Source organism: Astyanax mexicanus, chromosome 6 (genome assembly GCF_023375975.1).
Source record: "Astyanax mexicanus isolate ESR-SI-001 chromosome 6, AstMex3_surface, whole genome shotgun sequence".
NCBI lineage: Eukaryota > Metazoa > Chordata > Actinopteri > Characiformes > Acestrorhamphidae > Astyanax > Astyanax mexicanus.
Genome location: NC_064413.1, coordinates 45,529,102 through 45,550,509, shown reverse-complemented (window position 1 = coordinate 45,550,509; position 21,408 = coordinate 45,529,102). Strand labels below are relative to the sequence as shown.

Sequence of the window (21,408 nt, the reverse complement as noted above, 5' to 3'; positions counted from 1 at the left end):
TTATTTTGGGATAAAAAAAAATATATATTATTGTCATTTTAAGAATTTTCTGTGCTACTAATGTATTGACGATATAATATCACAATGCTGCAGTTACTCCCTTTTGAGAAACTATTGAATTTTAATTGAGTATTTAGACATTAGAAGTTTAATGTTTTAAATATGTTTAAAAATATTAAATAAAAAGAAAACCTAATAAAATTGTTTTGTTTCAAAGTTACATATTATACACAACATAATATTAAAGGGGTTTCCTATATACAAATAAGAGGGCATATTCAGGGTTCGCCAAAAATAATTACTATATGTAAGTGAAGCAAAATGTATTTTACATATTTTTATATTCATACATTCTATGATGGGTCTATAATGTAATTAAATATGGCAGGCCTCCAGTCGTTCCCTCTCTAAACAGTGCTTCATATTGTTAGCTTATAGCCATTTTAGCATTGCTTCTAAAATAGCCATCACTTTAAGCTTTTAAAATATTGTAAATAAAACATTTTCAACTTGTTTTATAGCCCTGTTTTACATGTTTTTTTTTGTTTTTATGGCACCTAAATATATATATATAAAAAAAAAAAAATGAAAGACAGTGATAAGCACAGACATACCAATAGCTTGTGATACATGCCTTTGATTTTGTCCAGCCTATTATCTGGTATTGTTCCCTGCAGGCCGTTTTGGTTATGATCCTCTTTAACCTTCTAAAACAGATTCCAGTTATTTATAAGCAGGCAATTACCAGCTAGCACAGAAAAAACTATTGTACACACATGGTCACACTGTCACAAATGCGCTCACACAACTTTGTGGTAATTAAATGTTTGCCCCCTTAACAGGCTCTGTGCTAATCTGGCTAACATGTTGTTGGGGTGTTTTTCTCTCCCTCACTCTTTGTTTCTCTGCTTCATCACTCCATGCTTGATTACCTTTCTGGCAGCTTCTCATCTCCCTGTGCTCCAGTTTTCAGAACCATGGCAGAGCCAGGCCTTTATCTGAGCCTAATCACCCCTACGCCCGAGCCAGACTCATCAAATCTCACATCAGCAACAAGGCTTTTGGCTGTGTTCAAATTACAGGGTTGAAGTAGCACAGAGCTAAAATTTGGCCTGAATGTGAAGTTGTGAGTTTTTTTGGAACTTTGTAAACAGGCAGGTCTTCTTTTGAAGTGTTCAAATTGCAATTCTGTTCCTTTAAAATTCCATATTGGCCACAATTACATGTGGTATACCTACACCAAAAATACAGTCAGTTAAAGTACAAATATAAAACAATGAGAACACTTAAAAATGGGGAGTTTCTTTTGTTTTACAAAATGGAAAACCTCTGGAATATAATCAAGAGGAAGATGGATGATCAAAAACCATCAAACCAAGCTAAGGAGTTTCATAAAGTTATCCAAAAGCAGTGTGTAAGGCTGGTGGAGGAGACATGCCCAGATGCATGAAAACTGTGATTAAAAATCAGGGTTATTCTACCAATTACTGATTTCTGAACTCTATCAAAACTTTATGAAAATGAACTTGTTTTCTTTGCACTATTTGATGTCAAAAAGCTCTGCATCTTTTTTATTATTTCAGCCATTTCTAATTTTCTGCAAATAAATGATGTAAATGACTATTTTCATTTGGAATTTGGGAGAAATGTTGTCAGTAGTTTATAGAATAAACTGAGTAAATGTTTGAGTAATTTTTACTCAATGACCTATAAACAGCAAAATCGGAGAAACTGATTAGAAACTGAGTTGTGATAAGTTATCTTGTGAGTGAGGTAGAACACTGGCCAGCATACTCAAGGCAATAGTATATGAATTATTGTAGTTGATCAAGGTCTTTTGTACATGTAACTCTTCTGTATGTATAATCTATCAGATGCTTCTGTACAAAACTATAGATTAAGCTTGCATCAGCCTTAGTGCACACCATACATAATGCAACATAGAAGCATTTTCACTGACTTTATGACTCCAGCACATCATATGTCCAATTTGTAGTAGCCTTCAACCGTAATAAAAGTTAGATTGATTTGATCTTACTTTACTCTGAGTATTATTTGCCCAAAAGTTTGTAGACTACCCTTTATATAAAATATTTCAGCTATTGTAAGTTGCACACATTACTGACACAGATGTGCAAATGTACACACACACTGTTGGCACACAACAACATCTAGGTGTGGGCAAGAGGGTTATAAAGCCCTCCGTTTTCTCTGGAATCATGGTGCTCTTTCCAATAAAAAACAGGATTAAGTTATCATTGTTCTTAATTTCAGAAGAAACAATGAGTTTGAATGCGTAAGGGTGAATCAATGCTTTTGTCCAAATAATGTTTAAGGTTTTGTTCTGAAGAGTTGTCAGTAGAGCTTGGGCCTTTAAAAGTTCTAATGTAATGTCATGTCATTATTGTTCATCATCTAACTTTATAAGGTACAAGTTTGTGTCAGGTGTGTTCACACTCACAAAGACAAATGTGAAGGAGCCGAACTACAGGATCTGATTAGAACCTCAGAATCCAGCAATAATATGCTTATAATGTTAAGGCAGCTTTGACACAAGGCGTAGCAAGAGTCTGAGACTGTCACTCCAATGTCTCAGAAACACGGCTTTCATCACCTCCTCTAAACCTGACACACTTCAGCGTGTCAGCCATGCCCATATTTCACACCTTTATTTATGCTCTCTTGTTCTTTTTCTACCATATCTATCTCTTTCTCTCTCTCTCTCTCTCTCTCTCTCTCTCTCTCTCTCTCTTTCTCTCTCTTACACACTCATTCTCTCCCTCTCTCTCTTTATTTTTCCAGGCGGGTGATTATGAGCGTGTTAAGTCCTGATTGGAATTAGCGAGTGCACTCCGTGCTCGGCTCTGTCGAGTGAGAAATCACTCCCTCAGTGAGAATAATTGAACCTAGGCCTGGGTGCCAGCTCATTACCCACAAATCATAGCGAGCCGGGGCACCTTAGCTGGAGACAATAATGACTTTGGGGAATTTGGACTCCCACTGTGGTAAAAACTCGCAGCGCGCCGGAGTCAAAACAGAGACGCTAACGCTACAACAGTGCCTCAGAGTGGAGTCGGGTCTGGTTATTTACGGAGAATCAGACCGCTCTGAAAGGGAACGGACAAATGTGTGTGAGAGAGAGAAGGGAATATTGGCCTTGTCAGACTATTTTATTTGCTTTTGCAAATGGACTGGACACAGTCCAGGCTCCTTTTGTTGACAGAGTGCTGGAATTAGCCAGGCTTGAAAAACATTAACATCCATCAAAGGCCTTACGTTTTAACAGACAAGCTCTTTTGAAAAAGCACTTTAGCGTTAAGCTGTGTATCTCTCTCTCTCTCTCTCTCTCTCTCTTTCTCTTTCTGCCCCTTGGTCTTTGAGTGAAATTGTCATTGATGATGCTTAGGACATTGCAGCCAAATCCCCAAATAAATAAATAAATACACACTGGAAAGCTTAAAATCATGAGACAGCATTTTGTAAATTGTTTGTTAGGGTCAGGGTTTGACTTGGAAATGCCCATACATGTATTATTGTGAGGTGTTCTCTTGTGAGTAAGTCTAAACGCTGATAAACACTGGTCAAGTTTAAGTTCAAGAGTTAAGTTCTAATAGTGAGTGCCAGATGAATGGAGTATTCCATTTCTGAAGTTCTTGTGACATTTAATATTTATAGATCCACAGTGTTATGTGTGTACCACCCACAGTGAACAGTGCAGTACATCCAGGATAAGCTAGATTTTGGAGCTAGATCCTCTATTGGCAATATTTGCAGAACTCCAGATATTGCCAATAAAATAGGACTCTCTGAATCAGCATGGTTAATACCAAGTGTGTGGAAAGAAGGTTTTAAGCACCCCAGTATGCACATATGGTGCAGTCAGTCTATGTGTGCTAAAACAATGGTGTTCCATTAATAAAATTGTGAAGAGTGAGGACATGCCAATAGACTTATTTTTGATCTTACTAATGCTCTTGTCAATTTTTCTCAGCAATGCTCCAAAATTTAGTGTAATGCATTCCGTAAACATTAGAGACAGTTACTCAGACACAAGCAGGAAGCTGCATTTTGGAAAAAAACAATAAATGAACTGGTGTCACATTTTTTTTCTATTAATAAAATAATAAATAATTAATAAAATAAGTTTTTAATGGAACACTAATAATAACATTTAAGCTAATAAGTCCATGTTTGTTCGCATTTATTAGACTAATAAAAGTCTTGCTTATTTGCCAGACATCCTTGCAGTAAGCTGGACAGCAGAACCTGGAGACCATCAATTTCACTTTCCCAAACTTGCTGAATTATTCATCAGTGTTTATTTGATTCTCTTCTTTTTTGTTCGTTCATTTTTCAGTCGGCAGGACTCCATTCTCCCTGTCATTTCTCAAATGGCTCCACTCCAAAATGAGTGTCTCTGCTTGTGCTGATGGGCCATTGTCTATTTCTCTCCATCTCTTCTTCACTCTCTTTCTCCACCTGCACAACACTTTCAAGCTGCCGAAAGAATGCAATATGCTATGGGTAAACTGTAAACATCTCCAGGCTGGTGAATAGAAGCTGGGAGGAGAGGGCCGCCCCATCTAAAACTGAGAGAGGTCCATTTAAAATAGAGAGAAAGCTCATTACGTTTGCATGAGTGTTAGTGGTGAAAAAGGAAGGCAGCCGATTGGCCGAGCTGTTTGGGAACAGCTGAGCTAAACTCTGATGGGAAGAGGTGGAATGTAGAAAAGAGAAGAGAAGAGAAAAGAGGCTATTTCATGGGAACTGAACCCAAATAGAAAACCCTGACTGCAGGTGGTGGTCTGACGTGCCATCTGAGGGTCCTACAGGCCTGTGTCTCTGCAGGTGGAGAATGTTGAATGCATGAGTGATTGCCCAGTGCATTCATTAGTGAAGTCTTCTCCACATGCAGTATGGAGACATTGTTAATTTTATAATATATGCTGCCTATCAAAACTATGGGAAAGTCTGGCTGCTCAAAGTGTTGTTATAAATGAGCGAGCCATGCTTGTCAGCTGCGATAACTTAACTTGCTAAAGACTAAGCAGGTTTATCTGTTATTTGTTAAGAACTCATATTCATGGGACTGTAGAAAACACTTTGTTAATTATAGCTTAAGCTGATTAAGCAGACTGGACCCATTAGCTTTTAACCAGCATAGGGTGTATTTTTTTTCGCTGAGATTTGATGGTTTAGCTGGTCTGACAGCATCACCAACCTGACAGAGCTAGTCAGCAAAAATGACCAAGCTTACTGAATAGCCTGACCAGGTTGGCTGGCATGCTTGACCATTATGACCAAGCTGGTCCACATGTGTAAACTGCATCACAATTACTTAACCAGCTTTACTAAAGCAGTAAACCTGTATGACCAGTATACCAAGTTGGTAGACACACATGACAAGCATGACCTAAAATAATAAAACGTCTGGTAGATGAACATGACTTACATGACTATACTGACAAAGCTGCTTTGTATGATGACTGGGTCAGACCATCATAGTCTAGCTGGTTAATCAGCATGTTAAATGTGACCACACTGATCCACTTGTGACTAGCTTATCCAAACTAGTCAACCAGCAATCAGCCTGGTGATCATGCTGATGGACCCTGTCAATGATTGGGGCATATTAGACAGCAAGTGAACATTAAGTTAATGTATTAAAAGTCTCAGTCCATTGTTTTTCCTTTAATGTTAAAATGTCTAGTTGTGATCTCTAGTATGAATGAATGTGAGCTGTTTTTTTGTGGAAAAAAATGTTCCGATGATCTAGTATAGAGTGTTTTAGTCCTGTGGAGGAGTGGGGGAGGGGAGATAAATGATAGGATTTTGGCTCTTGCTTATGAATAATTATATATGCAAACATATTGCCTCGGATTGGCTAACAGAACTGCAAACAACAGTTAGAAATGTTTTAAAATAAAGACATTTTTACACTAAGAACAGTCTTTGCAATGTCATATGTTACTTTACAACATGTGTAATGCCCTGCTAATTGCAGTTCAGCCACTGACCTAGTATTAGAGTCTCTGTAAAACGCCAAATCCACCAGAAATACTATCTTAACACACAGAGGTGAGTTGTCCAGGTCCAGAAAGTAAAAATCCACATTTTTACTAGCATAAACAAAACTGTTCTTAAAATACACACCTACCTCAACCTACCATATTAATTGTACTGCACTGGTGGTGTTCCATAATTCTAACCATTTGTTCCTAAGCTCTAAATTGCTGCACAAAGCATAGAACACTGTCGTGTTGTTTGCACAAATAACAGGAACAAACTTGCCCTGCTATTAGCGCTGTTTATTAGCTCCTATCTGATTTTAGCAGAAGGACACCTTTAGAAGCTAGAAAAAGTGCAAGCATAAGAATCTAAGCCCCTTTGACATGTTTTAATGGTATTCAAATTGGCCCTTCTCCTTTTGAATGAATACACTGTCAAACTAAAAATTCACTGTAGTCTGTCCTGTTTAAAAGCGTGTCCTAAGACATTCCCCACTTTTTCTCCATGTGGGGCAGACAGCGTAGCGGCTGCTGTGTCACGGATGGCTGCGCTGCTGAACCTGACGGACAGTGCCGTGCGATTGGGCTAAAAATAAAGCCGCTAGCTCGGTGTCAGTTCAGCAGAGGTCTGAACCAGAGGATTTTAGCCAGGTTTCTTTAATAATGCTCTACTGACTCTATAGCTTCCTGTTTTTGTTCCAGTCTTCATTCATATTTCTCATCTGCTGCTGTAAACTCATTCATGGGTGAACACGCTCCTGAGGTGTGAACAGAGCACTATTCTGCATTGTGTTGGGAAATAAAAGCTGCTCCAGCTGGTCTTTACCAGTCGTCCTCCACCCCTAAATTCAAAAGTCACTGAAGTATGCAGCCAATGAACTCTGTGTTTATAAGGCCGGTCCCATAGGATGTTGACGCTCCTGGCAGTCCCGATTTCCCATGAATGCTTGACACGTCCTGTGCTGGGCTGCGGTGGCTGCAGGTGTCTGGGTTGGGAACTTGTAGCAGGTGAGTTTTGTCTGTGGAAGTTCATTGAAGGGCCAACATCTGCTGTACTTCCATGCAGAAAAGGAAAAGAACAATAACATGACCATCAGATAATAGTTCAGACTGAGATAAAAACCTACTTCACTGTGTTTTCCTGAGTTTATTCATATGCTTAGATACACTCAGCATGCACTTTATATGGAATGCATAATTAATTCTGGGAAATTCCTCAATTCTTCATGACATGGCTTCCACAAGATGTTCGAAACTTTTTTTTTGTTTTTAAGATTCTGGTCCAGTTTTAAATGAATGCATCACACAGTTCCTTCATATTTTAAAAGAACACTCTCAAGCAAGCAAATCACTTTACTGGATTTAGATATAGTAACTTGGAAGGCAAGTAAGACTTTGTTTACATGTTTCTGGATATCTTAAAAATCTGCAATTTCCTTCAATTAAAAAAATAAAATAAAATAAAATAATGTCAGTCCACACATATATGAAATCACTTGTATGATCATGCCAGCCCTGCATGAAGTGATATCAGCACACCCAATAAGAAGGAATATAACATTATTTTTAGATTCTACATCTAAAAAAGGCATATTTTTGTAAAAGAACATATTTGAAATTTGGCTAGATTTTCCCTGCCTACAGAACCTGACCAAAAATATATATACATATTTTTTTTTACATGTAAGGGAGGCCAAAATGCAGACAAACATAGGGTCTAAGGAACACTAAACATATTCAAATGTTCACACGGATGCTATGTTTTTTCAGTCTTCAGTCTGTCCAGTTGTGTTTAGTGTGTGCCCACTGCAGCCTCAGCTTTCTGGTCTTGGCAGACAGAAATGTAATCTGATATGGTCTTCCATTGTTGTTAGCCTATCCTGTTCATGTTTGGCCATGTTATTTGGTGGTATTTGGAGTAATTTTTGCCTTTCTGTCAGGTCCAACCACTCTGGCCATTCTCTGTCAACCGTTATCATCAACAAGATGTTTCAATTTACAGAACTGTTGCTCACTAAATGTATTTTCTTAAGTGCACAATTCAAATTAATATTTAGGATCAATTTATGTTCAAGGAATGGATTGATTCTGAAGTTGATCATCCTTTAGAGAATCATTTGAGCTATAAAGTAGTATTGTGCAATAATTCTAAGAACAGTATAAGGACAACAATATTGACTTATTGCTCAGTTAAACATATGATGTTTCTCTATGTGCACTTGTTGACTCCTCCCTGACTCTACATGATTGATTCTTGACATGCTCAAAACTCTAACAGTGCTTTAGCTTTGGTAAGAAATCCTAGACCCAGCAAGTGCTGATCTCTGGAATGGGCCTGTTGCTCAGTAATGATCTGTTGCAGTGGCTTTAGCCAGGGTTTATGTCCTGCTAAATTATTCATAGAATGATATAAAGTGTCTCCAGTCAGGAACACCTCATTTACTGGTGAGAAGAAGCAGAGACGGCCTTTTAGCTCGCTAATAATCACACATGGTGGGCCAAACACACTGTACCTACAGCAGATAGTATCAACGTAAAAATGGAAAAAGCAAAGGCCAGACTTGACTCAGGCCATTCTGTTTTACTCATATGAAGCAAAAGTGGACCGTCTGAAATCTGATAAGGGTGAAATTGATTGAATATTGCTATTGTAAGCCAGTTAGGGAAGTGGAACGAATCTGATTATTTGCATGTTTCAGACTGATGTAAGTGATAGTTTAACTAAATTTGAGCGTAATTCCAGAAGTTTGCCTCATCTGTGTGTGTGTGTGTGTGTGTGTGTGTGTGTGTGTGTGTGTGTGTGTGTGTGTGTGTGTTCATGTGTGTGTTCATGCTGCTTTTCTTTTGTCTTTGCCTGTATTATTGCTTGATTTTGTTTCTGTGTGTGTGTGTGTGTGTGTGTGTGTGTGTGTGGTCGTACCCATATTCAGTGACCTTCATAGCTTAAAGCTAGATTAATTACTCCATTCTGTCGTACAGGCACTGTCCTCCCTCTTAATCACCTCCAAATGATGATTAATCATGAAAAGGCAGCCACACACATATGTGATACCCAGCCTAAGCTATAGAATGCATTATAACTGCTAACTGTGTTCATCTGTCTGAGCGACGGCTGTAGTCTGTAGAGAGACAAAGGGGGAAAGGATGTGTTGGTCCTATTTTACTAAGTGTTTGTATTTGCTTTATGGTTCATCATATGATCACTGGAACTTTAACATTGCAGGCTTGAGAATGGAGTGAGGAGTCTGTTTGTCTTATGCATTCATTCTTTCATTTATTTAATTATTAATTCATTCATGTGTTTCCTATTTTTTTTTACTTGTTTGATTTAAATTTGTGTGCTCTTGATTTTCAAAAGTGACACTTCTAAGACCAGTTTTTGATATACTGTGTTATTCAAAGGCAATGCTCAATGCATATACTCCCCTATACTAGGGATTAGGCATTGTGCAAGGTTCATATTAATCGGCTCCAGAGAGCGCTTTTCTTTGGGCAGTGTTTTAATACAGGGACTCGGCAAGTTGTGTGTGCATTTGCACATCTGGGCCAACAATAGATTGAAGTGTCCAAAGACATAGAGTAAACTTACTGGCAGGATTAAGGACATCCGTGGCCCGAAGTTTTTAATTCAGCGAACATGTTCTGTTCTCTGTTACTTGTTAAATTTGTACTAGGGTTAATATAGATTAATCTTTTAATGTCAAATTGAACATTAAATTGATATACCACATTAGTTTTTAAATCATTAATAATAAAAATCATTATTACCTCATCATAGATTATCATTGTTAGCATCCAAAAGCTCATTTGTGAATCCTGTCTGATTTGTGACGTCCAGTTCTCTCTCCTTTGCAGGGATATTGGTTTTATAAATGATCAAATCAGATAGACTTTCGCGATTTCCCAGCATACGAGCAGAGTCTTGAGTTTAGCTTCATTCTCAGTCCCTTATCTGCTCCCTCACTGCCAGGGGACCATGTCAGAGTGGCCTAGGACAAAAGCAAATTGTGGTAACTTGATTTTCAATAATTCATACCCTCTCAAAGCCCTGTGTAGTATGAGAGCGCATTCCTGTCTGTGGTTATTGATGAGGGCCTGCAAGTTTTAGGCACGGCAGGCTTTAGGTTTTTGTTATTGACCAAGTGATTGATTTAAACTCTCATAATTAGCCAGCCTAATTTAATTAAAGTGCAATTTAACGATGCAGAGGCCCCACCAAAGCGTGCTCTGGCACTGATATATGCTTGCGCTCGTATGAAATCTCGGTTGACAGATGATGCCTTCGGCACAGATGCATTTCATTGACTGAGGCAGAGGAGGGAGTGGGTTAGAGAACGGCCCGGGGTCCTGTTTAGCAATGCTGCTCGACATCCCTCACTTACCCTCTAGAACCTCCCTGATCTGGACAAATGCGACCGGCTCACGTATCTGATTTAATTTACCTAATAGCATTAAAAACCTGTTTGGCTTTAATTTGCTTAAAGTAATTCACGTCATAGCCAAACTTTTATATACCATTAGCAGTGTCTTTAAAAGTGAAATGCAGACAGATTTAAAGGCTGCCATGTCTCTGTTGATTAAAGCAAAGGGAAAATGAGCGGAGTGGACGTACAGTTAGAGGAAAAGTTTAGCCTGCAGTTTGTCAGGATTTGATTATTTTATGAGCGTTCTGAGACTTCTCAAGCGCAACTTGTATATATTTAGCCTAATGAGACTGCACTCTATTTGCAGTATAACAATTATAGTGCTGCATTTTATGATTACAATAATTTGAAAAATATTTATATATTTTATCAAATATTAATATGTAATGGTGTAATGTAAAAGCTGCAATCTTTGGCAATATAATGTAATTATTGCTGACTTTTTACATTTTAATAAATGTGTAGTTTTTCCCCCATTGTCAGCATTGGAGCTTTCAAAGCTGTACTGTAATTGGAATAAAAATAGTAGTGATACAAAAAAAATTATAAAATCTATATACTGATCCTTTATAACACTAGCACCACTGACAGGTGAAGTGGAAAACATTGATTATCTTCATTCACAGTGGCATCTGTCAAGGGTTGGGTGCAAGTGAAATACTAAAATACATCAGATAGTTGTCTAATGCTTGTCGCAAATATTCTCTGTAGCTCTGTAGCTAATTATGTATATATATATATATATATATATATATATATATATATATATATATATATATTTCATGATTTTCACTTCCAAGAACCTACATGAGTGAAAAGTGCTGATGCACTGTTCTACTGTTACTTGCAACATAACATGATAAGAACAGAAGAAATTGAACCTTATCTGTGACCTTGTTGCAACACTCAACATTAAAAAAAAAAACATTCAGACTTTTGGTAACAAATTATATGAATTAGTACATTCAATATAGAACTCTTTGTTTGTAAAGGTATGTTTAAAGTAAACATAAAAAAGCATTTTTTGGTCAGTACTGATGTACTGACTCTGACACAGCTTCACTCTGTTATTATGAAAGATTATTGTATGGCAGAGTGTTTTATGAAAGTTACGCAGATTATGTTTACAATTAAAACATGTCTGTGTTGGTTAACATTGTCCAGCATAAAAATAGAATATTTTCTTAGGTTCTTTTGCACCGTGTATTTTATAGTTTGCAGTAATCAAAGGTTATGTTGATCCGGCGTGTGCCTCCCTTTTTGTGTCAGTCAGCCTTTATCCGTGATGTCAGGCTTTAGCATGATAAGAACTAAGCTGCAGAAAGATTGGATCAATACTGAAGGCGGCAGACCTGTGATAGAAAGTGATTCGAGGCATTCAAATAGGAGAATGCTCAGATTGCCTGTTAATATGCTATGAAAAAAATAAATTCCATGTACTTCACCCATATAAAGTGTGCTCTGCATCATACTTCATCCATTTTAACCACACCGGATCATCCAAACCACACCGAGATTGTATCCATGCACCTAGATTGGATTACTCAGGTCATCTCAGTGTCTACTAATGACTCCAGATTGGGTTTAGGCCCTTTTAACATTTGTTTGCCCAGCATAAATGCAAATAAGTGTCTCAGAAATGCTGACTACAGTGATTCATTGACTGCTTTAATAGGGGTCATTTGAAAATAAAGGATTCAAATGGGTCTGAATGGGTTGAAAGGGTTAAGATGAGGCTACCAGTCAAGTCCAGTTGAATCAAGCTCCCCCTGTACAGCTCTAATTGGGGTAATGGACGTCGACTCTGAGAGACAGCTATATCATAATGGCTCTTTGACTTGAATGGTTTGCCCTGTCTCCTTTGGGTTTGGTTCGGCCTTGAACATTCAATTTTCGCATCAAGATGACAGCGTGACCCCGCCCATTTGAACCCCTGTTTCAGCTGGGCACTTTAGGAAGTTATTGAACGGCTCCTAAATGCTCTTATGCTCGAGCCAAAATGTCTGCCATGTTCTTTCTGGAGTGAGCCCAAGCCAAAGGATTCTAAGCTATAAAGAGAATTAATGGAACTCAGGAAGCAAAAAAGGACATAAAGCCCATGCATTCCTAATGAGTGCAAAACCAATGATGGTTAAGCCAAAGGCCAAAGCGAGTTATGACAGGAAAAGGTTGCAACTGTTCCATTACATGTAAAGACAAGCCATAATGTTCTCAAGCTCTGATAAATCACATAACAGGTCACATAACACATATAACAAGCTATTACAGTGTCATAACAGGCTACAGACCATAACAAGTCACAACCATTTCATAACAGGCTAGAGACCATAACAAACCACAGCCATTTCATAACAGGCTACAGACTTAAGCAAGATATAACTGCCAGACTACAGACCATAACAAGCTATAACAGCTCCACAATAGGCTACAGACTATAACAAGCCATAACTGTTTCATAACAGGCCACAGACCATTACAAACCATACTGTTAATCTCCAGTCTCCAGACTACACTACCCAGAACACACCACACACTGACATCACTCCCTCACGTAACCACATTACACTGCACACAACATTATCCGGGAGCCAATCACCCACTTATTGATTACACCTGTCCCCCACAGTATAAATACACCTCCCATCCACTCACTCTTGGCTAAGTATTTTTTGACACCCTCTTTACGATGCATTTCTGATTATTGTGTTTTGATCTCGTGTACTGACCCTTTCTGAATTTTGATCAACTATCACACATATCATTTCCAAACAAACAAGCAGCAAACAAGCTATACTAGTTTCATAATCTGTTATACACAGAGATGGACGACGTGTCGCCGTTCCCATTCATTCAATGAAAATGAAGCCAAATCTTCCGCCATGTTGCCGATTCCTGAAACCCGAGTCTGCGCAGTAAAAACCAGAGGAGGGAGAAAGACTGTGGAGAGACAGCCTACTTATTTGAATAAAGCCGCACCCGAGGGCTTCCTCGCGGTCACAGGCTGTAGAGCGGGGCGGAGCGGAGCTGACGGTCTGTTATTGGTCCCGCCCATAACCAGCCCTTTTACAATAACTACACCTTTTCTGAATAGAGCTGAATAACGTTTTTAAAAGCGAATTCTGTGGGGATATAAACATTTGACAATATAAGCTGAGGTTACACTAGCTGTTGCATTTAAATAAAGGAGATAGAATTACAGTATATTAGAAAAAAACGTGATTGAAAGTTATCTGTTTTGCCATTGAAACCTATGGGGATGGGTGGGGTTACACAGCTTTCTGAAACCGAACAGCAGGGGGCGCCCGACCTGTGGTGGCTTCACTTTTGAGAGACGATGCTCTGTCCACCTATACACAGTCTATGGTTATACAGTAACTGTTCCAAAATTAAGTTCAAAAAACACCCAGGGAATAACTAGACATAAGGAGTCACAATAGACCAACATTAATAAGCCACACAAAGTCAGTCAACAGAGCAAAGCATACTATAACATGCCAAAAACTGTATAGAATTACCTGCTTTATTCTGTTTTAAAACTAAATAAAGGTAAATAATGTATAGTTTTCATCTCTCTGTGCAGACCATACCCATGACCGCTCAGATCCAGTGTAGTTGTTGCTTTTCCATGAGGTCAGGGGGTGAGCTGTATGATTGTGGTTGCCAGCCCCTGCTCTTTGACACACTGCTCTGCACTCTGTCTTTTCTGAAAGTGTATTTCAGACGAACCCATCTGGACAGGGCTCCATCGCCGCCACTAACCAGATTACACAGCACCAGGGCACAGATATAAGCAGGCAGCAGGGCTGGTTATGACCCCTGGGGGCTCTGTTGAAGGCCATAAATCTGTCGGACTGAACAGAGCTTTGACACATGTGCCTTTCTGTGAAATCATAAAGCTCGTAACAAAGATTTAACATAACTAATTCAGACATTCTGGATTAACTCCACGCATTTGTATTCATTGACTTGCAAACTGTGGCAAATGTGAGAGATTATTACTTTTTCTATTTTAATTATTATTTTTCTATAATTATTATGTGCTGTTTAGCTGATTAAGATATATGGTCCCCCCCATCTATTTCTGTGTTGTTTTTATGGGTGTGTGTCTTGCAAGGTAATTACCACTTCTTATTTTAGTCAAGAATGTGACTGGGCTCTTTGTAAATATTTCAACAGCCATTGTTTTAAAGTCTGCCCCAAAATCACCTTCTTCCTCCTGCTATTATATGGCCTGTTTTCTAGCTCTTTATGTTGGCTGTAAAAACATGTTATGGAGCCAGTTTGTAGAGTGAATTTGAGAGCTATGTGTTTGGGTAAGGATTTTAAGATAGACTCTAAATGCTGACTGCAGTTAGATTCATGGAGATAAGGAGCAGTCATTAAGTCTGTGTTAAGCTATTGTGTGGTTTGTTGAGTACTGCTGAGTGTAAATGTGACCTCATGACCCTTTCTATACGACCTTCTCTCAGAACCTGAGGGCATGTCCAGTGCTGTCAAAAACATCTGCCTAAAAATTCACTTTGCTGTCACCGCAGGCCTCCACCAGTGTCTTCTGCATGGGCTGAAGGTCTTCCTACGGGTTCTTTTAAAAGCTGGCTTATGTTACACCATTTGGGTGTATTTTGGGGCAGAAATGCACTTTTTTAATGTCTTGCCTCCCAAAGCAGTTTTGGTTTAGTTGATGTAATCTTGTCTGCAAGTTGGTTAACAACTAAAACCTAAAGTCCCTTCGAGAGCCAAACAAAACTGGGAAGGGACAAAAAGCTGGTTGTGTTTTCTGGTAATGGGCAAGAAGGTGTTTTAGTGTAATTTTGGTGTGTTGACTTTGAAGCTTGCATGTAACCCCAAGCTTTTCACCTATAATAAAATACTATTGACCATAAACAAAATGTAGTTTATACAAGGCTTAAAGTGATTATCTGACTGTACTAAAGCATCATAAACAATTATTTATTAAAACTACAAAAAAGAGAAAAGAAAGAGAAAAACATCTCTCTGTTTATTGTATACAATATGGACAGATTTGATGTTTTAATTATATGTTTCGGGACATTAGAATATTGAGTATTAAGATTGTACATCATTTATATACAATACATTAATATACAGTTGTTCTGTATATTGTGTAAATAGTTTTTAAATTATCTGAAAAAAAAAAAAAAAACTTTGTTTTACATTAGCTTTCATTCAAAGTTTAGAGCATTTTTGTCTTCTCCTGTAAAACCACCAGTTTGGCGTTTTTCTTTTTTTTTTTTTTTTTTTTTTTATTGGACAGTGACAATATAACTGATAATGTAGGAACCCTGTATCTTAATATTTAGTCATTTTCATATTTTTGACATAATTTGGACCTGACAACCTTTTCTTGTCAACTTAGTGACCCACAATATAGAATTACGATACCAGGTGTTTGAACGCTGAGAAGATGAGCATAGTGCAGAAAAGTCTCCAACACACTTCTGATGACTCCCATGACTTTTGCCATATCCTGCAATTACTTGCTTTGGTATGTGTGTTGGGCCCATGTATTGAATATGGATGTTACAGGGAGTTATGCCAGTAGTAGCAATACCAGTAATTGCCTTAATTTTGGGCAGATCTTAAATTTCGGGTAACATTACAGGTCATACAGTATTAATCCCCAAGCTGCAGTGTGCTGATTTATCTGTACAGTTAACACAGCGCTAATTGGTCTTGGTGAAGCTTCTATTATGTATCAACCCTAACCTCATAGCTCCAGTACAAAAGTACAGTAGCAGCCGTCAGACGCCAAACATGCCATGGCTGATTTACTCAGTCTGCTGTGAGGGAAACATTGTGTGAATTAGATTTTGGGCTGAAGCATTGCTTTATCCAGGGGGAGTGTGTCTTGAGGCAGAGGTTGGCCTGGAGCTCTTCTACTTAGACGATATCAGCTAGTCTCTATTCTGCTCCTGCTCTCCACTGAGAGAACCACCTTGGCTGAAAGCTCACCGCCCTGATCCACACGCTTGGTCTCTCTCTCTCTCTGTCTGCTGGCCTTAATAATCTAATGCACTGCCTGTCTAATCACCAGGCTCGTAACCTCTGGCTTCCTGGCGCAGCAGGGCTGAGTGGCTCCTGGACCTCGCCCAGATCTGATACACACACTCAGTTTCTGTGCTCACATACAGCAGTGTTGGCTAAGTTTGTGTGTGTGTGAGAGTAAATGTGCCCCGCTGACATGCTGGCAGTGAAGAACTCTGCGACTGAAGCTGTCCCCTTTGAGATGCTGGTGAAAATGACCTCCCGTCTCATGGTGTGGGGTCCAGCAGTGTCCGGCGGGGCTCGGGGGGAGATGATGAACGAGGCTTTCAGTGAAGCGAGCTTGTCTCTCTCTGGCTAAGTGCATCTGCTTTGGCAGGTGGACAAAGCTGGACAATAGCTGCCAGCCTTCATATTTCTCTCTCTCTTTTGTCTGTCTCTGTCTCTGTCTCTCTCTCTCTTTCACTTTCTCTCTCTCCCAGTCTGTCTCTCACTCTGGCTTCTTGCTTTCAGTAAGGGGAGGGGAAGAATGTCGCTCTTTCTGTGTGATGGACCTAACTTTCTCTCCTCTGAGCAGCGAGGCAACCCTTCAGAAACCCTAAATGGACCTGTTCACAGCAGTTCTTTGGTCATCGCCAATGTCTTCTTTCCACGGATCCTCTTTCATTTAACTTTCTTATTGTTGTTTTTTTCTGAGGCTGGTCAGCTGAAGCTAAATAGAGACATACCAAGCATACATTCATGGCACAATGTCTCTCTCACATTATATAGCTTTTGCATGTAGTGATTTTCTATCACTTGCTCTTTCACACTCCCTCTCTTTGGTTCTCTCTCACTCTTTGTCTTGCTCTCTGTGTCTCACTCTTACTTTCATACTGTTTATCACATTCTTTCTTTCTTTCTCACTTTTGTCCTCTATCATATGCTCTCTGTCTCTATGTCGTTTGCTTGTTCTCACTGTCCTTTTTTTCTCTCTCATGGTTTCTCTAGAACTTTCTCACATTCTTGTACTCTAGTTCTGTTATTGTCAGTCTCACATGCTCTCTTTCGTTAACTCTCTCTTATGCTTCTCTCAGTCTCTCTCTCAATCTTTCTTTCGTCCTCTCTCCCTATCTCTGCTCAATTTCTCAGAATCTTCAGCAGTTTTCTCTTATTGGACTTAATGACTTGTCAGTGTCAGTTCTGATGAATGGAAGGCAGTCCGGCTCCTCCATGCCATCCTAGAGCTGTCAAAAACAACACAAGTCAGAGCCACTCGCACCATTTCTCACAGCCGGCCATCCCTCAGCCTTATGTGCGGAGTGTGCCATCCACAGACCTTTGTATCTCTTTATTGTTTCTCTAAATATTCATTTACTTCATCGTGTTTGTCTCTGAGTCACTGATTATAGACATGGTTTTTGTGTCTGTCTGAGTGCAGCGCTGTCGTTATGCTCATATATGTGCAATTTAAATCAGTGTATGACTCTTTGCATTGAGTGATTTGTTTCCTGTTTGAATGGAGTCTGAATGGGAGTTACGAAACAGGTTCACATAGGAGATCATTGTCACAAGAAGTCATTTTTCTTTCTTTTTTTACCCCTTTCTCCCTGCTGTTTTTCATATAAATGAGTGTTTGGGTGACATGTAATTAAGGCACTGACAGTAGGGGTGTGTTTGGAGACAGGAGGTGATTGACTCGTTTTCACAGGCGATGGTTCTGGATGACTCACTGTGTATTTTTTTTTTTATTTATTTTTAGTTTTTCTGATGAAATTTTCATGACCTCTTTCTTTAACCTCTTCAATAAAAGAGAGATAGACTAGACGGGAAGGAGAGATGGGAGGAGAGAAATGGGAGGAGAGCGAGTCAGACAGCCTCTCCAGGCTGTAGGACGTGTTTGGTGGAGGGTTACTGTCTGAAAAGGCTGAATGCATTTCCATATAAAGACGACGAAGCGCTTATTTAGCTGTGCTTGACATTTCAGCAAGAGGCGGAGGTTAAGGGTGAGACTGGCGGAATATTAATATCGGTGGCTAACAAACCGGCGCGGGCTTCACGCCTGCCGTCTAGACGCTCACTTGGCCTTGAAAATGAACCCCCAGTCAAGGGCCTGAGCAAAATTAGAGAGGGGAATATTCACCTGTCATTATGCAGATATTTCCCCCGTTAAATGCCGACGCAATTGATTGCAGACTCGCGTTCCCTCTCGTGTTCCCTCGAGATCCAGACTGAAATCTGTAATGATGGCACAAGCAAACACGAGTCAATGTCATTGATAGTACTCAGAGAGTGCACCGTGACTTTCCGAGCTTGCTGAAGGTAGAAGGTTGTGAAAGGCATCAGCTCTGAGGTCGAGCGAGAGTCAGAGTGAGCCAGGATGTGATGGAAGAGAGTGGAAGAAACAAATTTGCCTTGGCGAGTCGCCCTTTCCTTATCAGATTAGCTGCAGGCCCAGGCCCTGGTGACCCCTTTCTGATTGACTGAGTTTAAGGAATCGATTATGGCTGCCTTTTCTCTTACACACTGCTGCTGCTACTGCATCAGGACCAGCCAAACACTCTGAGTCACCCTGAGAAGAGGGTAAAAAGGAAAATAAACATATCTGCTTCTCATATCTTGGATTGTTGGCACAACTGGCATGGGAAAGTAAGATGAAGTAAAGCCCCCGACTTTCAGAGACCAAAATAAAACGACCAATCCGAGTCTTTAATATCTGATTTTACAAAGTCACTGCACCATGAAACGCTGGAAAATGATTGTCAGACCCAAGTCTTTAACTTTTTTTTTTTTTTTTTTTTTTTGAAATGTTAGAGTTAGAGCTCACCTTATATGGACTGTGACACAATAAAATGTATAGCAGTGAGGCCTGGTTTGAGTAGTAATTAAGATTATATAGTTTGAAAGTGATGTGCTGCTCTAGTATCAACAGTCTAAAGCTTTCTCTAGTGGTATTGGATGTATGCACATTTATTTGCTGTCACAACAGCTCTTTAGGGGAATGGAATTGACTATATTTAAAGCCTAGTTTTGATAATCCCAGATTTTCTTTTGTACAAGAACACTGTCATTGTCTGAGGTTCACTGTAAGGCAGTATCGTGCACCAACCTGTTATCCTTTATCTACGTCAAGAGAAAATGCAGCATCATATTTAAAATAGTACTGATAGTTTAAGATTGGATCTGGGCATGTTTCTTTTTGTTCTCAGTGAGCTTCTTGCTTCTTTTCATACTGAATGTTTTCTGTTATTCTCACAGGATGAAGAGGAGGAAGACAGGAGGAGAGATGAAGGCAGGAATGGAAGGATAGAGCCGGTGGGAAGGGCTGACTCCTGCATTGAAACACTGAATCTAGAGTAAGCTCCGATCAGAGCCACATCCTCCTGCTTTATTTCTTTCCTGTGTTAGGACTTACCTCTGTTCATTCTCCAAGAATCTTTCATAAAACAGAGGATTGTTTTTAGCTCTGCTTCCAAGTCTATCCTCAGCATTCAGCTGGACCAGTAAAGCCTTTGTGACAATTCTGCTTGATTAATTTCAAGTCCCATACAAATAAGTAGAGCACAGGGGCTAATAAAAGTGGCATTAAATTATTGAAACACACTGTTCCACTCACAGTCAGTGAATATGAAAAAAAAGAGACTGCAGCACCTTTTCATTGCATGTATTCATCTTCATTAATCTGACCATTTATTGTTTTCTCTTCCTCACTCTGGGGTTCGGTCTTCCCCCGCACAGATGTGGCTCACTCCCTGCCGTTCAAATGGAACCCCCCTCCACCCGAGCATACTGCAGGCCTCAGTCTGATCCTAATCACTTAATTGAAGTGTCTATTTGGGTCCTTCATCGACCCACGGTGTCTTAATGGCTGTCTGGATTATAGATGGCCCCCTGTAGAAAGAGATCCAGGCTAGCTGAAAATCCTTACTGTGGCCTTCATACTCCTCCCACCCTATCAAACAGCCACCTGGGCTATCCTGCTCTGTACTGTTTTCTACGTATATCTGTTTTTGTTGTTTATTTTTATTTATCCTTTTCTCCACACTCAGTGACATGCTTAAACCAGTCGAGGTGTCGAATGGCGGAGGGCCGCTGGGAATCCATGTGGTACCATTCAGTTCCAGAGACAGAAGGTAATATGTTTAATGTGTTTTTTTATGTGTGATGATAATTCTTTAAGTATAAAGCTTCCCAATTGAATTTTTAAAGACACACTCGACACTTTAAAACAGTTTAACTAAAGAACTGTTCATTATAATGATCCTTAAGTGGCTGTATATAAAATCAAGTACCTACTCATGCATTCAGCCTTTATAAACATTAGAGAAAGAATGAGTAGAGCTATAGAAAACACTCAACCCCAGTGGGGTGCTGTAATAGAATGTAACCAATGCAACACATTAGCTGGTGAAATTTCTTTCCTCCCTATTCTATCCGCTTTTGTAGTGATTTTATGAAAAAAAATAAAATGTTAGTAACATTTCACAGCAACGTGTCTGACCATGCAACGTTACAGAGTGGACTGTCCGAGTGCTGAGGAGCATAGTTTAGAAAATCTTCAACCCTTTGCTAACTCAGTAACTGCAGAGCTCATCACTATTAAAGCACTGGCAGGGGGACCAACTCTATATTAATGACTATGGATTTGAAATTTCAATGTCATACACTGTGTAATCGTCACTTATAATAATTCACATTGCCTTGCCATGAGTGCTCTGACCAGTGGTGTTCAAGATCACACCTTAGAACTTATTCAAGTATTGCCATTCCGAAGCTGTACCCCTGAGGTAACAGTTTATGATCAGTTTTAGGAACTGCTATCCCATAACTTATGGCATTCCAGTGTAAAAGCTCCATCAGGTGTAATGTTTAGTGTCTCACATGTTTTTTGTAAAAGGTTCACTGACCTGTTTACCCCATTAGTGCTGAGTTTCACACTGTAATATCTTCTACCTCTTCTTATCTTCCATTCTCTCTCCTCTCATGTGTTTCTC

At 39.4% G+C, this 21,408-nt stretch overlaps 1 protein-coding gene across 4 annotated transcripts in view; it reads left to right on the top strand.

Moving 5' to 3' along the window:
• pard3aa (par-3 family cell polarity regulator alpha, a) overlaps positions 1 to 21,408 on the top strand; it is a 554,989-nt gene that overhangs the window by 265,586 nt on the left and 267,995 nt on the right. For all 4 annotated transcript variants that reach the window (XM_015602814.3, XM_015602813.3, XM_007238652.3 and 1 more), the window contains exons 6-7: positions 19,673 to 19,770; positions 20,464 to 20,547. In XM_015602814.3, coding sequence (XP_015458300.3) covers positions 19,673 to 19,770; positions 20,464 to 20,547 — 182 coding nt within the window. The remainder of the gene's footprint in view (positions 1 to 19,672; positions 19,771 to 20,463; positions 20,548 to 21,408) is intronic.